The 17,688-nt window shown below is 33.9% G+C and overlaps 2 protein-coding genes and 1 non-coding gene across 5 annotated transcripts in view; 1 reads left to right on the top strand and 2 right to left on the bottom strand.

The window, feature by feature from the left end:
• LOC118200650 (small conductance calcium-activated potassium channel protein-like) overlaps window positions 1-17,688 on the bottom strand; it is a 159,549-nt gene that overhangs the window by 47,268 nt on the left and 94,593 nt on the right. The window contains exon 2 of one of the 3 annotated variants that reach the window (XM_085824425.1): window positions 12,325-12,414. The exons of 1 other annotated variant lie outside the window; for it this stretch is intronic. In XM_085824425.1, coding sequence (XP_085680551.1) covers window positions 12,325-12,414 — 90 coding nt within the window. Of the gene's footprint in view, window positions 1-12,318; window positions 12,415-17,688 lie in introns of all 3 variants that reach the window. One more of the 3 variants, XM_085824424.1, reaches the window with a different exon arrangement.
• On the bottom strand, window positions 4,385-4,457 carry TRNAT-CGU (transfer RNA threonine (anticodon CGU)). The gene has a single exon. It is a non-coding gene; the product is annotated as a tRNA-Thr (tRNA).
• Window positions 10,499-17,688, top strand: part of spz6 (Spaetzle domain-containing protein 6) — a 196,582-nt gene continuing 189,392 nt past the window's right edge. Inside the window, exon 1 of the mRNA XM_085824423.1 lies at window positions 10,499-10,514. The gene's annotated coding sequence lies outside the window, so the exon portion shown is untranslated. The remainder of the gene's footprint in view (window positions 10,515-17,688) is intronic.

Below are 17,688 nucleotides of genomic sequence, written 5' to 3' on the forward strand. Positions count from 1 at the left end.
TTTCCGAAGACTATCTGCAATTACAGTTCCATGATGGCATGCTGTCAGACGACACTGCCCTAGCACTGAAGTCTGCTAACATCAATCACGCGATTCACAAACTGCAAGAGTATATCTGTGGTAATGATTCTTTCGTTGGTTGTGGTGGCAAACATATATGTCACATGTTATGATAAACAGGAATATAGTGGCAACTTACCCCAGGACAAGATCTAGGTCTATAGCCCGCCGTGACGAGAGAGTGACAAACACGTGAAAACAGATTTAATTCTTGCTTTATTGGATACTAACAATACTGAAGAGATATTCCTTTTTTTTAAATCCGGTATGTCACATGCTGATATGAGGCCTCCTCACTCAGAACAAAAAAAAAAAAAAAAAAAAAAAAAGGATAGATCAATTCTTCCACACAGCCCTTCGAAGACTTGGTGTATATCAGCTCAAACACATGCAGGTACTCTTCATCGGGATGCCGGGCGAAAATGCCAAGCCCGGAAAAAAGGAGATTAGCTTAAATTTTGCAGCTACAACATCAAAGAGAAAGAAACTCGCTTCTTTCATACATACCGGGAGACCAAAGAAAGCTTGCACGATAAACTCCCAAAAGTTTGCATTTTACCCCACTCTTACTGTCTTTCTCTATGCAGCATCTCCATCTCGCGCATTCACAATCTCCTCCTTCTCCTCCCTCTTCGTAGACAAAAAATACCGCCTTTTATAAAGTTCCACAGTTAAGTTTTGCCGCCCAATGAAAAATGATCCAGAGTCAGAAACAGTTTACTCATTTTTGTTGCTTAAATGGTGACATAATAAATAATGGTTTAGTTGTTTGCAGATTCTGTTTTATTTAACATACCTTCCGATTTAATGGAGTCAAATGGGAATGCAGACTGTTTCTCGCCAGCGCATTCTTTCGTCATTTTTCTTTAGTAAGATTTATAGCTCAGTGTCTTCATTCCTAATGATGTGTTTGCTTTGGTTGTTTAGAGTATGTTACTTTTGGGTACAGTACTAATTTAATATACCTAAAACCGAATCGAATTATTTTCCACATTCAGTCACTTGAAAATACAGGTAAATGTTTTTTTTTCCTGCTTATTACGTGCTCCGCCCTTTGGCACCACACGGAAAGGGAGGTATGCTCCGTGGAGGTCTTTTTAAGGGAAACTGGCTCTTATACATGTTACGCATGGACAAAACACAAAAACGCCCATTCAGCTAGCCCGTTCGCCGGAACTCAAACCCCGGGCCAAACTATCCGTATTCAGCTGCTTTTACCGCTCGGCCGCTGGTGGGCTTAGGTAAATGGTTAATAATATTTTTCTGATAATTATAATATGGGTTATTTCTTTTTATTATGCTTTTTAATTGCTGTGCAATTAATAGTGATTCTGATTTTACCGTCGATGTTGTTTCTGGTGTTATCTCAGTTAACTGGCACTAAACTGTCTATGAAAACGAAGAAAGTAATGGTTTCTTAACGAGATTTTAATGGGTACTGAATTTGAATCTTTTGTTTTCTAACACTTTTATTACGTCTTGATACTTCGTATCGTCTCTTTTGAGACTTTCCGGGAAAATGTTTCATTTAGAGCAAAAGTTTCTTTTCGCTGATTGAGATTGATTACTGCTGTCACTATCATACAATCAATAATATTTATAGCCTATTTATAGCAGCCGTCAGAAGTAGCGGAAAATAGTTTTATCCGTAACTTCCCGCATCGTTCCGATCCTAAGACGCAGTTTTCTCTCATGTTTAATCTTCTCGAATACTTTACGTCTTTTAATGGATGGTGGTAGGAAGTCGCAAATTTTGGAGTTAGAAACATTTTAGAGGAGGCTTTTCGAAATTTTTGGAATGGGATCTTGCATTACTATCCCTTTCATTATCCATACTCACTTACTTTTATCACAGTCCTTAGTGCTGCCGTTGCACGAGATATAACATATTTAAACTACTTTGGAGACTGAAAAGTAGCCCATTTGAAAGTACTGCCGTTCGAAATGACGTAAGAGCTTTAATATTCCTTGGTTTATTTTAACACATTTTTTTTTTTTGTTTTCTAATCTGTTCTGTACTTCTGCTTCTTCCGTAAGCTCTTCCAAAATTGTAAACTAGGAGGCTTTTAAATAGTGAGAGAACGAATAAGAAGAGAGATTATGACATTGCTACCAGCAAAATCTCTCGGAATCTATCCGCATTTTAGCTGTGCTAATTTTCATGACTTTCTGACTTTTGCCGGTATTTATTTTTGATTCTGGATGGCAGCCTTCAGTAATTAGTGTATGCATAATTACGATGCGTAGGTAGATCTGAAACTTTCCAGCCTGATATACTTCTAAAAAGGACAGAAAAGTTTCATACTTCATTTTTGTGTAATCTCCTTGTACTTCGATATACTTTTCATATCTTTTAATGACCCACCTAACTGGACTAGTAGTTAGCGACTCTGATTACCGTACCAAAGGGTCCGGATTCGAATCCCAGAGGTGGCATGGATGCTTGTAAATGTATATTGTCTATGTGGCATGGAGGCACTCTAAATATACGGCGAGCCGAAAGTTCTGTCTAGAGGTTTGTGGCAGGGGAAGACGGGTTGAAGCCCTTGGACCCATCCCCCCCGAGTGCTCTTTCTCAAAATTGGTAAAGGAACTTTCTTTCTTTCTTTCCACCGACAGCGAGGCAGCCGGTCCACTGGGTAGTTAGCATATCGGCCAGGTAGCCCCGCGGACGGAAATAACTTGAACAAAAGACACACTTATAAACACATATTGTGCTCAAGTCGACTGCTGGGGGCAGTGCAAACAAATGCTGGACGAAGACGATAGTGCATGATGGAAGAAGGGTGCATTGCGGGCGGGAAGAACAATTCCAGTTACATATTTACAGCGTAATGGATAGGTGGTTACAAATACTAAAAGTAATAAGAAGTAAAATACTAGAAAGTAAAACAATACATAAAATAAAAAAAACGCAAAACAGTGGAAACAATACATAAAATAAGGAAAAATACATAGTCCGAGGTTCATAATTCAAGGTTTACAGTTCAAGGAGATAAATATATACAGGGAATAAGAAAAGCCGAATAAACTAACTTAAGATAAAATTAGTGCACTAAAGGTACAGAGCATACAGGGGCTGTGCTGGTGACGAGGATGGTGGCTGAGAATTGCTCCAGCCTGTCTGAGATCTTGCATGCAATGTTTATACAATCGCATATGCGTTTCAATGCATTGCGATTTTTTGAAGTAGCTTCGGCCCATGCATGGATGTGGTTTGCTACTGGTTGCCTAAGATGATATTTAGAGGTCTCTCTGCAAGCGAACAGATAGTGGTCCGGATCTCCTACCATCCCGCATGAGCAATGCTCGTTTTCGCGTCGTCTGAAGCGATTCAGGTAAGTCATGAAGGGACCATGTCCTGTTAGATACTGAGTGAAGTGAAACGAGTTAGATACTGAGTGAAGTGGTAAAGGAACTGAGCTAAAGTCGGGTAGTCACTTGTATGGCGTTCAAGACTCTTGCCAACAACATGTGCCTAGGGGAAGTCCTTGCCTGGGGAACGCCGATAACGACTGCCAGACAAGTGGCATTGGTAACAACAACAACATTGTTTAATTAGAAAATTTTATGCCCCTAGAAAAGTAGTTTTAAGGCTGGTCCTAAAAATGTTCCAAAACTGCTCTTTTCACATCATCATCACTGTTAAATCTCTTTCCTGGAAAGTCAGATTTTAATTTGGATGATAATCACTTGATGTTAAATCTGAATTTTCAGACCAAAACTTAAGGAAAGTGGTCCGTCTGCTTAAACCTGTAGAGACAGCATGTAGAAAGGAAAGGAAAATGCCTTAAATACTCCCCTTTTAAAGGGCGACTGGGGATTAAGGGACTCAGTCGCCAAATCCTGGCAGTGAAGAATCATCATCCACCACCTTTTATAGTTCACGTGCCACTGTAGAGTCATTAAGATTTTTTGAAGTAGGAAAAATGAAAAAGGAGCAATGTTCTCGCCGGGAATCGAACATTTGCTTCTCGAATACGCACCTAGTGTACTACCCGTTACACTACGAAGGCAAGCAGAAAGGAAGGAGAAAATACCTTATAAACCATATTGCTTTATTGCTTTTTAACAACGATAGTTGAATGCACAGCAATGCTATCATGTAGAATATGAACTTCTTATCAGCATTCCTTGCCTTATCTTTTTTTATTTCATTATGGGATTCATTTAAAAGTTTGAATAATATTCCCCATTAATGGATGGATTTCTTTAATTAATTTTTATCAGGAGAATTCTTTGACAATCCCAAAAACGTTGGCTTTTATTTTTCTTATTGATTGTGTAGTATTTTTTGGAAGCAGGAAAGATGAAAAATATGCAACGCCTTCGCCGGGAATCGAACCGCGGATCTCTCAATTACGAGTTGAGCGTGCAGACCACTACACCACGAAGGCTCGCTAAGAAGGCGGGAGAAACACCTTAAAATTGTTGCATCTTTGCTTTTTTTCTTAATGATTCTGCATCCGGTTTTCCTCCCTCCATTGATTCTCTCTTCAAAAAGGACAACTGTTTCACAATGAAATAGGATCCACTGTAGGAAATTTCTCTAATTTTCACTATAAGACTTCAACAATTTTTGACATCAAACAACACTTTATTGTTTTTGAATATCTGAAAGGTCTGTCTTGCAATTTTGCTCATGAAAAGACATTTAAATAGGAAATGCAAAACAATTCCTTTAAACATATAAAATCTTGCTGCTATCTGCTTTGTTTTTAATCTCTTATGAATTAGCATTTTGTTCTGGATAAGAACCGTATTTTCCGATGTCAGTGCTGGTCGTATTTTCGATGTCAGTGCTCCATCTTTACAAAAATAATTTTTTAAGCATTTTCAGTCCAAGCAAAATTGTTTTAACCATTCTTTCACTGTAGAATAAAACAAAACCAAAAGACGAATCAACATACAGTGTCTCACAAAAGTGATGGGACACTTATGCTTTACAAAAGGAAACTGTAATAAAATTAATTAAAAAAACATATAAAAATTTTTGTGGGTGAGTTTCATACTTAAGTTTAGTAACAATTATTACATAACATACATTTTCTCAAAATATTAAAATAATAATTTAATAAAAATACAATTGTTTAGAACGGAGCAAAAAATGGCTCACATAAGTGATGGGACACCATTAGATACTACTACGTACTACAATAAAAATATTTCTTTTTAGTTTTTATTTTTACTCAAAAGCAATTAGCAATAATTTATAAAATCGTCTGCAGTCTTTCTCTCCAGTTTGTTTTGGAATTTTTGTGTTTTTAGCTCTGTGCAGCCATGAATGCTAAACGAAAAGAAACTTTGCCTAAAATTCGAAAATTAGTTATTAATTTGCATATTGAACGTGAAAAATCTATTAGAGAAACTGCTGAAACAGTTAACATGAGTCATTCAACAGTTTTCAATATCATTAAACGATATAAAAAGAATCATATAATTCAGGATAAAAGAAGACCTGGCCGACCATCAAAGCTATCCAATGGAATAAAGCGAATTATCGTTCGAAATATTAAAAAAAAATCCAAGAATGAGTGCTCCTAAAGTTTCTGCTGATTTACAAGCATTGTATGGAGTAATTGTTAATTCTGAGACTATTCGAAGAGTAATTCGATCTACTGGATATCACGGTAGAGCAGCCAGGAAAAAATTCTTCGTAAGTGAAAAGAATAGAAAACTCAGACTGGCTTTCGCAAAATCCAACATAAAAATAAGAATTCTGATTACTGGAATGAAGTTATATTTACTGATGAGAGTAAATTTAATATATTTGGTTCTGACGGTAGAATCTTGTGGTGTGGAAAAAACCCAGGGAAGAATTTCGCAAACAGAACTTGGTGCCAACAGTAAAACATGGTGGAGGAGGAGTTATGGTATTGGGGTGTATGTCGTCCGCTGGAGTTGGTAATCTTGTTTTTATTGACAGTATAATGGATCCGTACAAGTATAATGACATTTTAAATCAAAATTTGAAATCTTCAGCACGAAAATTGAACCTTCATAACGATTTTAAATTCCACCAGGAACTACCAAGCACACTGCTTTGAACGTTAGACTCTGGCTGCTGTGTAACTGACCTGAAATAATAAAAACACCACCACAATCTCCAGACTTAAATCCCATACAGAATATTTGGCAAGAATAGGAATCAAGAATTCGCAAACACACCATTTCTTCAAAACAACAATTGAAATCGGTGCTTCAAGAAGAATGAGGTAAAATCACTCCAGAAAAAAATTAGTCGAATCCATCCCAAGAAGATTAAATCATATTTGAAAAGTAAAAGGAAATCCAACAAAATATTAAAACCTTGTAAAAAGTAAAATTTTTAGATAAATATTTGATGGAAAAGTAAGTGTCCCATCACTTATATGAGCCATTTTTTGCTCCGTTCTAAACAAGTGTATTTTTATTAAATAAATATTTTAATATTTTGAGAAAATGTATGTTATGTAATAATTGTTACTAAATTTAAGTATAAAAATTTTACATGTTTTTTAATTTATTTTATTGCAGTTTCCTTTTGTAAAGCACAAGTGTCTCATCACTTTTGTGAGACACTGTAAATGTGATCCAAACGTTGTTTTGTTTTCCTGAGATCAAGACCTCTTTAATCAAAAGTGTTATCACTGAAGGTTCCTAGATTTTAACATTTTAAAACGAATTAGCACATCACTTCATTTAATAAACAGTCATGAAAGAAAACGAAACGATTTCTCTAACGAAATCTTTACATTTATTTATTCTTGTCAGTAGATATCTGTTAGGGGAATTTATATGCGAATGTTTTTACTTCCTTATACGAAGTAAAAAGGAAGTATTGTAACCGCGAAAAATTTCGGGCATCATATTTCAACGAAAATACCAATTTTGACCGCTATCCAATGCAATTTAAAGATGTTTTTGCGTGACATCCGCAAGTAAGGACAGAATAAAGGTCTCTTTTCCCCCAAAAAATTATGAAACTGATTTAAAATGAATTCTGAAGAGAATTTTTCGTGGCGTCTGTGCATACGTATCTCGCATAACTCAAAACGAGTAGCCTCAGAACGTTGAAATTTTGTATATAAGACTGCTATAACATGTAGATGTGCACCTCGTATTTTGGTTGCAATCGGCCGCACCAAACGTATATAAATATATTTATATATATATCCTCTCTGTTACCCGGCTCAGTGTTTATATGTTTGTAAATTGTGCATTTTTTGCTTTAAAAATGATTGAATTATGTGGTTCTTATCTTCCGGTTAAGGCTTTTAACACCTTTAGTAAATTTGCATGCAATATTTGTTGAGTTATCAAAAAGTTAAAAGTTGTTTAAGTGCAGCTAAGCCTAAAAGTTTTGCGATGGCGGACATGTTTGTTTACATTTTAAACTTGGCAAAATAGTGGATTTATTGCCAATCTAGAGAAACTAAGCTTCGCAACAACAAAGGTAACGCTTTCTTTTATTATTGCGAAATAAATCATGTTTAATCCATTCTGGAATTTATTCGAGGAAATAAGTGTTTCAGATTTACTTCATAATTTTAATTATAGATATTTTGAGTTTATATGTATTTTTACGTTGTCGGGAAGTAAGAACTGAATTAATTGAATAAGAAATACTGAATCGTCTGTGAAAAAAACTGTTTCTTTTTTTGTTTTGTTTGCTTAATTTCTTTTATACATAGTTCTAGCTTTATTATAGTATTTGAATAGAACATATGGCAACGATTAGATAATTCTTCCACTATTATTGAACGCGATGATTCCTCATAATTTATTGCAGTTCCAGATCCTCTAAAAGAAATGGTGATTTAAGTTTGTTAAGTTTTCAATTATAAACTACAATACATATATATTTAGATTATTTTTCTCTTGTTACTTTTAACAAGCATCTTAGACTTTTAAAGCTCACAGCAAACATATTATGTCGTCCGTAGAGCTAAGAAGGTTAATAAGATTAGTTTAAATTATATTTAATTTTTTAATTTATAGTTCAAGTTTTAATTGTATTGCTTAATATATGAGTAGTTTAAAAACAATAAACATGCTTCTTAACTGATTTAAGATTTTATTTCATTTATAATAATGCATATAATAATACAATTTAAAATAAGCTTTTTAATTAGTAACGTATACAATTCATACTGTAGTGTTCCGCACTGCTTAACTCCTGAAACCTTAAAGGTAGTTTAGGTTATTTGATTGTAGGAAAGTATATGAGGCCTATTTGCCTAAGGCTCGATGGCTTCGTGGTGGACTTTCTAAAGAGAATGGATCGTATTTAAATGAGGACAACTACGAACCAGACATTATTCTGTATAATAATGACTGGAGATGAATGCATAGGTGAATGATAAGAATAATGTAGCAGACGCTGAATAAGATAAGTAGCATACAGATAAGAATAATGTAGTGGTACGTTTACTCAGTTCCAAACGATTCAGTATCATATACGTAATGTATGTCATTAAAATATCTTTATTATTTATAGTAGCGCTGCGTATGTTCCTAAAAACGATCAGTTGAGTATTATAAATTAAATACCTTTTAAATTATATCCTCTCTGTAATAAAAATAATATAAAGATTTAAATTAATAAGAAATGTTTTTATTGTTTTGAAATAACACAATTTATTAAACAAGTATTCAGCGTATAAATTTGTATGAAAAATTAATACTCTAACTTTCCCTAATGATATTTAGTATACTTGGATGTATGCATCCGCAAGGAAGGACAATGGGACACTTATCACCTCCTCGGAATCGAGTGAAAATGTGTTTTTTTTTTTTTTATTGATGTAAGCGTTGTATTGATTCAATGTTATGCTGCACATATTTATAAACGGTGCTACTTTAGTAGTAGGTTGCACGGATTTTGGCGATTTTCCTTTTGGCGAGTAATACAACTTATGGTAAACCCATTGCTGGATAAGTTATTTATGGTAACCGATACTTTGTTGTCATTTTATTAAAAAAAATAATGCGTTTTATTATGCATAACTTCCGTGTTTTAAATATTATTTATGGCTTCAAAATATTAAAAATCAATTTAATTTTACATTTTTATTTGAAATAAAAATTTTGTTGTTTATAATATTTAATATAATTTTACGTTGTGGATGATGTAATCCATGACGTCACCTTAATTTAAAAATAATTGGTTTTATTAATATCTATAAATTTAATCTAATGTTTTAAACATTATTTATGGCTGTTAAATATTAAAATACAATTTAATTTTGCATTTGTTTTAAAAATGATTTTATTATGAATGATTATTTAAATAATTTTAATTCTATGCGTGATGTAATCAGCTCCCTGATTGGTGACTGAATATTTGTGCATTACCGCGCCATTTTAAAATTTTATTATTCATCTCTTCGAATTCTTCAGATTTCAAATGGAATGGATATCTCCGTTTCGAAGAATGTTGTTATTGGTAATTACGAAGAATTATTGGTATTGGAATAAAACAATTGCCCTTTGAGACCTTATTTTGGCCAATCTGTCTTTCCTAATCAAAGATTTATTTATAAATAGTTAATAGCGTCAGAGGAAATTTATTTTAAATTTTTGGAGGAAACCTCGCTAATTGCTTCTTCAATGAAGGGATTTTGGATATCAATATTTGGATAGCAGATGAAGATGGTTAAAAGAGCCGATTCAGTTATGATTTCGATTTTTTGTGGTACTTATCAATAAACAAGAGGTTAAATTTACTCAAAAAAATGTAAGTACATATTTTTCTTTTATTTTATAATTGTATACTTCAATTTTTGTTAAAAAATTAATACACTATTTTCAAAAATTGTTGAGATAATTATTGTCACATATGTTTTAATGTTAATTATATTTTATATAACGTATTTTATTTAAATTCTTTTAAATGTTGGTAGGATGGTTTTTAATTCGATATTCAATTTCAGTAATATTTTAATCTAATTAAACGTTGGCACAATGTTTTTATAGCGGTGTTTTTATTCTCTTTTTTGCTATATGAAAGTAATAATAGCCTTACTTTAGTATTTTATACTCATAGTAAATGTATTTATTTACACTTGCCTGCCATCTTAAAAAACGACATTTTCTACAAAAAATTAATCCATTACTTTTAACGGTATTTATTTTTTTTTAAGTTTCGAATACTTTACTATGCGTAAAAACAGCGTTTTTCAAGATGGCTGACGATTTTAAAAATCGCGCCAACAATTGCGCCAACGTAAATCGCCAAAATCCGTGCAACAGTCTACCAAAGTAGCACCTTATAAACTCTTTAAATTAAATAGTGAAATGAAATTTAATTGATGAAATTTTTGGAAGCTTTTCTGCAGATGCCCTTGTAGAGAGATTTACCTAGTATTGAACATTCCTTTTCTAGCACAATTAGAAGACCAAAATCACAAGGAAACTTCGAGGTCGATTTAGAAAGGATTCCCGCATTTTCCCTAAAAGATTCACTTGCCAGGGTGAGTAAATGATATATCATGTATATATTTAATTTTTGCCACTATTTCCATTTTTATATATCATGTATATATTTAATTTTTATTATGAGGTTATGGCCTTCTTTACCATTCTCTTTTTTTAGCATCTTCTCTCCTGCCCTTGAGCGACCTCATAAGTGGTGTAAGCTCTCGGCCAAGGGGATACGAGACCTTAGGTCGAGGGAGTTTCACTCACGATAGTGTAAAATAACGCAATACTCTAGATCAGCGGTTCTGAACCTTTTGACTAACGCGTACTATCTAAACAAAGATTGAAAACCTTTAGTACCAGCACTACAAAGCACTAATACCACCACCACCACTCTTGAACAAAGCTCAGATCGCATAAATTTACGAGTGTTAGAGAAAAAAACCAATCAGGATGTTGGGGTTTTCATTTTAAAATTTAATAGTTAAAAATACTCTGCATACCACCGGTTCAGAACATCTGGTCTAGATATTTTAAAAAGACTTCGCTAAGGGCATTTCGAATTTAAAAATAAAATTAAGCCTATTAAGGATAGTGGTTACTATCAAAGCATTCGTCGCTGGTAACCTATGGATTGAGATTTATCTCTATGTGAGAAAAATAATGTTCTGTTTATAAGGAATTTCTCCCAGCCTCCTAGCATGCCTTCGTAGTGTACTAGTCAGCACGCTCGACGTGTATTCGAGAGGTCAGAGGTTCGAGTCCCGGCGAGAGCATGGGTCATTTTTCATCTCTCCTGCTTTCAAAAAATTCCTAATGTCTCTACAGTAGCGCCCGAACTAAAAGGAGGTGAATGGTGATTCTTCACCACCAGGTTATGGCAACTGGATCCCTAAATTTCAGTCGTCCTTTAAAAGGGGAAGTATATAAGGAATTTCTCCCGCCTTCCTAGCATGCCTTCGTTGTGCAGTGGTCAGCACGCTAGACGCGTATTCGAGAGGCTCGTGGTTCGAGTCCCGGCGAGAGCATGGATCATTTTTCATCTCTCATGCTTTCAAAAAATCCTTAGTCTCTACATGTTCAGTAGCACTACTTGCCAAGGACATTATTTAATATTTCCACAGCGACGTAACGTAACGTAACAGTCCATGCCAAGCTGGACATAACGTAACGTAATGTCCAAGCTTTCTTCACTGGTAAACCTCTGCATTGGTATTTATGTATATGTGGGAAAAGTAATGTTCTGTTCAGTAGCGATACTTACCAAGGACACTAGGTAATATAACACAGTAGCGTAACGTAACATAAAAGTCGAATATTTTTGAAAAAAAAAAAAAAACATTTCTAACATAAGAATAACATTAAGCCCGTTAGCGTTATGGTGGTTGGTCACCGCTAATTCATAAGTCGAGATTTGACAGTGTTGGGCGATGTAATGTAACGTTATTTAAAATAACGAACGAAAAATGCCATAAAGTCATAAGTTTTAAAGTACTTTGGGATTTGTATTACTTTTCTCAATGTAACGTGAAAAAGCACTTTAAAAGATCGACAGTTCTTTTGATTTGTATAATCTTCGTGAAATTAACGAGGAAAAACACCACACTCGTATATATTCAAAGTTATACGTACATTCGTAAAATTTACTAGCATAATTTTGATGGAGTGCTGCCAGAATACGGAGTAACGTAGTTGCAACATTTAACCCTACCCTTAAAATATTTCCAATAACAAATTATGACCTTCTTGTTCATTTTTCAGTTGCATTGGCATTTACGACGCAGATTCTTTAGGATGTTCAAGAAATAGACATTATTAGTGACTACGGAAGTGAGAAAAGTTGAAATGGGGACTGACCTGTACCTCGAGTGCATGGTAGGTGAGGACAAGGGCCAGCAGAAAGCCTGTAGACACGGAGATGATGGTCTTTAGGGCAATGGAGAACACAGAAGCCTGAAACAGATATGCCATTTATGAAGCCAGTGGTTGATTCTAAAAGCTCAATTTAAGAAAATGGCTCATCAACTAAATGTAGGATCATAAAATTAAGTTTGTATAAAAGCAGTACTATAGTAGTAACATTAAAATTTTTGAGGAGAATAATTAAGTCTATATAAAAGCAAATGAAGGCGAAGAAATAAAATACGTAAAAATTAGTAATAATAGTAATAGCATTGAAGTTCTATGGATAAAATAAATATATCACATTCACTCTTAAACTGAATTTTCCATTTTATGTTGTAGGGTTTATATTTATTTTAACTAACATTTATTTTAAGCTATCTTTCCTTTCAAGCCTTTACTTTCCCCTGGAATTGCCAATGCCAGAGTATGTAAATTTTAGAAGAACGCGCAGAGTATTTAAATTTTTAGCAGAAGTAATTGAGTTTAAATAGAAGGGAAGCAAGATTGTAAGTGTGCTTCTTGAATCACGAGCGTGAAGGTTGCTTGGTAGAAAGTTTAAGAACCGCGCGTTTCGGCCTGTGTGCCTAATCGACAGTTCGTTGAATCTTTCAAATTCTTAATCAGAAAGTTTGCTGAATCTCAGCTATATCTTAGAACGCGGTTAAGTTAGTTACGATTATAGAGCCTCGTAGGTAGTGACTTCGTTGTTTATTCATCCTGTCATTTATTTTTAGTTGCATTTTTGTCTATTTTGTTCAACCGCCGGGTCGGCGTAGTTTGTGAGCGTCCAGTGAATGCAACTGTGATTTCTAAAGTGAAATAAAAAGGGAGTTAATCCCTTCTTAAGAGTTTGTGTAATTTCCAGTTCATAACAGTCACTACTACTGTTGCTGACAAGTTGGGACCTCCCAACATCATAATGTCTTCGTTATTTATACAACATTTTTCGAGCGGTTTTAAAGACGTTTTTAAATGGTGCTTCACTTTATATTTTAACTAACTAAACGCAGGACGATAAAATAAAATTTGTATCAAATGAGAAGTATACTAATAGTATTAAAATACATATATGGCATCCGGAAGTTGAAATTTCAATTATACGTCTTTTTTGGCAGTTCTTTAAAAAGACAAGTAAATAGTGTTTGATAGCCTTTTTTTGCAAACTAAGATATATAAGTTAAATTTGTATAAAAGCGTTAAAATTAAAATTCTACCGAAGATATTTATATTGGTTAGATTATAGATAAATTTCAATGACATATTTTCCCTCATTTATATGTCATTAAAATTTAACGGATGATGCATAGCTGAAGTTGGTCAAATCCCTGCTAACTGGCTAGCCACATGGGATTTTTTATGGTTTTCTCCATGTGTAAAGTGTATATGAACCAGTTTCCCTTAGAAAGTCCTCCACGAAGGCATTCCTCCCCTTAAGCAGATAGCCCTCCTGTGCTTTGTCGTAATCAAATACACCACACCTAAACTGAAACTCTTTTGAGAGGTCTCTTGAAAGACATAAAGACGGTGGTTTTTACTTCCTTGTACGAAGTAGCGAAAAGTTTCAGGCAGAATATTTAAACGAAAATATCCATTTTTACCGCTTTCGAAAGCAATTTAACGATGTTTTTGCGTGATATCTGTACGTAAGGACAGAATAAAATACTCTTTTCCTTCAAAAAAATTATAAAACTGCTTTAAAATTAATTTTGAAGAGAATTTTTTGTGGCGTCAGTACGAACGTATGTACGTACGTACGTATCTCGCATAACTCAAAAACGAGTAACCTTAGAACGTTGAAATTTTGTATATAGAACTGCTAAAACATGTAGATGTGCACCTCGTATTTTGGTTGCAATCGGCCGCACCAAACGTATATAAATATATTTATATATATCCACTCTATTACCTGGCTCAGTGATCTCAGTTTCCTTACTCTTATATGTTTGTAAATTGTACATTTTTTGCTTTAAAAATGATTGAATTATGTTGTTTCTATCTTCCGGTTAAGGATTTTATGCCTTTAGTAAATCTGTGTGCAATAAGTTTAGAATTATCAGCAATTTTAAAGTTGTTTAATTGCCGCTAAGCCTGTTTTTAATGGATTTGTTGCCAATCTAGAGAAACTCAGCTTCGCAACAACAAAGATAACGCATTCATTTATTATTGCCAATTAAATCATGCTTAATTCTTTCTGGAATTTTTTCGAGGAAATAAGCGTTTCGTAATTTTTAATATAGATATTTTGAGTTTTTATGTATTTTTGCCTTCTCGCGAAGTGAGAACTGAATTAATTAAATGAGAAATACTCAATCGTCTGTGAAAAACTGTTTCTTTTTTGTTTTGTTTGCTTAATTTCTTTTATACATAGTTCTAGATTTATTATAGTATTTGAATATAACATGTGGCAACGATTAGATAATTCTTTAAATGATATACATTTTGTGCGTTCTGAGTTATAATATGAAGGAAATATAATACTGTTAAGTAAACCTAGCGCCAGAGTGTCGCTATGGTAAACAAAGTGAATTTTATAGAATGCATTTATTCTATTGTGGTTTATGCGCTGTCGGCGATGTAGGTTTAATTCAATCTAATAAGTTTAAATAAAATGCAAGAAAAAATGTGTATAATTTAATATTCCGTACAAGGAAGTCGTGGTGTACACATCAGATTTTTTATAATTTAAATTACGGTATTTAATAAATTAATGTAAATTTAGTTTATTAAATACCGTAATTTAAAATACATTTAAGATTACTGTAATTAATAAAAATGTTTTTGACGTCGTAGATTCTGTAATTCGGCCACAGAATCGTTTGGCTTTTTTTGTCCAGAACAGAAATTTTGCGCAACGCAAAATTAGCCGGAAGCGATCGTCAAAAACGGTTGTCTCCCAAATGTAAATTTTTTAAGGAAAATTCCTTTTTAAGGACAAAAATAAAACGTCCATTAAACTTTCTGAAATGTCCGAACACATTAAAAAATAATAAAAAAAAAAACTCTCTTGAATCTTTTTGTTAAACGTCCTTCCTTCTTGACTCTCGTCAAAAAAACTTTCGAGAAACTTCAGAAAAGATTGGGGGGGGGGGAGAGACGCCTGTTCCTTTTTTGAACTTCCTTGACACTTAATTACTTCAAATAAAAATCTAAAAAGCTAAATTTTCAACTTCTTTTTAAAATACTGCTGCTTTTGATGTCTAGTACCAATAATAACAAACAGCATCGGTAAATTCTAGTTCTCTATATACTGGCGGCAGAGAACATACTTTTAACTCTGAGAGCGATTTTATTTAAAGTCCTCTTGAAGCGGTAAACATTTATGAGATAAAATCTCTTTTAAGAGAGGATTATTCTTTATTTTAAGCCGATAAATTGCAGCACACTAGCTTGCGGCATACTACTTTGGATTTCCTTTTATTTGCTCATTAAACATCGTTTCCGTTTCGACGCACTAGTTTATACTTCTTCCTATACATTTATTTTTCGAGTGGAAAATAATCTTGATGTATAGAACTTAACTATTTTATATGTACTATTTCATATAAGTTGATTCAAAATTATTTGTCAAAAGACTACCGGCAGATTGAGAAGACCGAAAATAAACACATTTTGTAATGGAATGCGTATGCGAAAATGGAACGTTGTGATGATATAGTTGATAGTTGACGGGACACGTGTGCACTAACCTTTTACCATAATGGTTAATTGGCATATGCAACACGTCCACCTCTATCTACAGCCGAATGGGCCACACAAGCGCCTCGCACCCAGCGCCGAAACCCAGCGACTGGACCATCCGGGTGGCAGTCCAACAGACCAAAAGAGCCCTCAGAAACATGTGCTCACCAGCCGCCCAGGTTGCCAGCATTTATTGAACTAAAATGCAATAAATATATGGCCAAACAAAGGCTCAACATAATACATAGTTGGTTCACACAAAAGAGAGATAACAATTGTTGTTGGGTGGTTGGTGCGAGACACATAAGAATAATAATAAAAACTGAGAATAATAATAGAAAACTATACAATAGTATGCACTACAGAACTATTACTATTATAGTATTACATAACACTAAAATCAGCAAAATGGAATAAAAGGAAAATAGATGAAAAATATAAGTTATATAAAAGTGTTACCAGTAGTAATAAGACAAGATATATTAGAAATGCCAGTGCGGTTTAGTAAAAAGGCTTGTTACACACTTACTACATAAATCAGATATTTGGTACGTGTTATAAACAATATCACAATGCAACCAGTAATATTATATAACTCGTAATACTATGCTTAAAATACTGTAAGATTTGTAATGCTATAAACGTTAATATAATTTAAAAGAATTTAATTAAAATAATATAAAAATTGAAGAATGGAATATCATAATCAAAACAATATTCAAAGTAACTATTACGATAAATAAAGCCTAGAATACAATATTGAGGTAGGGCGCTGTTGGGTGATTGGTAGTCTTTCCCCGTGCGAATTTAGAATGGTAAGGCACGGTGGTATCCGGACATAATCCCGACAGCCGAAATCCCGACAAGCCAGAATCCCGACAGACGGGATTCCGACAAGCGAAAATCCCGACAGGGTCGAAATCCCGACAAACCAAAATCCCGACAGGGTCGAAATCCCGACAAGCCAAAATCCCGACAGGGTCGAAATCCCGATTGTCCAATATAATATCCCAACAGGGTCAAAATACCGACACGGGCGAAATCCCAATAAGGCCTAATGACCCCTTAACATACTTCCACAGCTGCAACTAGTATATGCTTTGATGACTAGCAAATCTGAAGAAAATTACAAAAGATTATTCCAAGATTTAATAGATTTCGCTGAAGAAAATAATATTGAACTGAGGCCATCTAGAATCATTAGTGATCTAGAAAAGGCAACTATAAATGCTCCGCGCACTCAAAATGCTGTCGAGGATTGGTACAGAAGATGGGAGACCTTAATTAGATGGACATGTTAGCGTTTATAACATCATAGAAGGATTTCAAAAAGAACAGGAGCATGTGGAATACCAAATTGAATGCATTCTTCGCGGAGAACAACAACCAAAACGTAGGAAGGTAGATGATGATAGAGAAAGGAGAATTATGACTGTTGTGGACGATCGTGATAATCGACCTATGATGGAATATCTTCGTGCTATCGCTCACAATGTGTCACTGTAAATATGTCGTTTGCATGTGTAAATGATGTTTTCTTTTTCTTAATAAAAATAATTTTATAAATCTTCATTTCAAATTTTAACGGTCATTTCAATTTGTTAAAATTATTTTAAGTAATGACATAATTTTCATGATTTTTTT

Source organism: Stegodyphus dumicola, chromosome 9 (genome assembly GCF_044657685.1).
Source record: "Stegodyphus dumicola isolate Sdum_Otavi_A_Nest chromosome 9, ASM4465768v1".
Classification (NCBI taxonomy): domain Eukaryota; kingdom Metazoa; phylum Arthropoda; class Arachnida; order Araneae; family Eresidae; genus Stegodyphus; species Stegodyphus dumicola.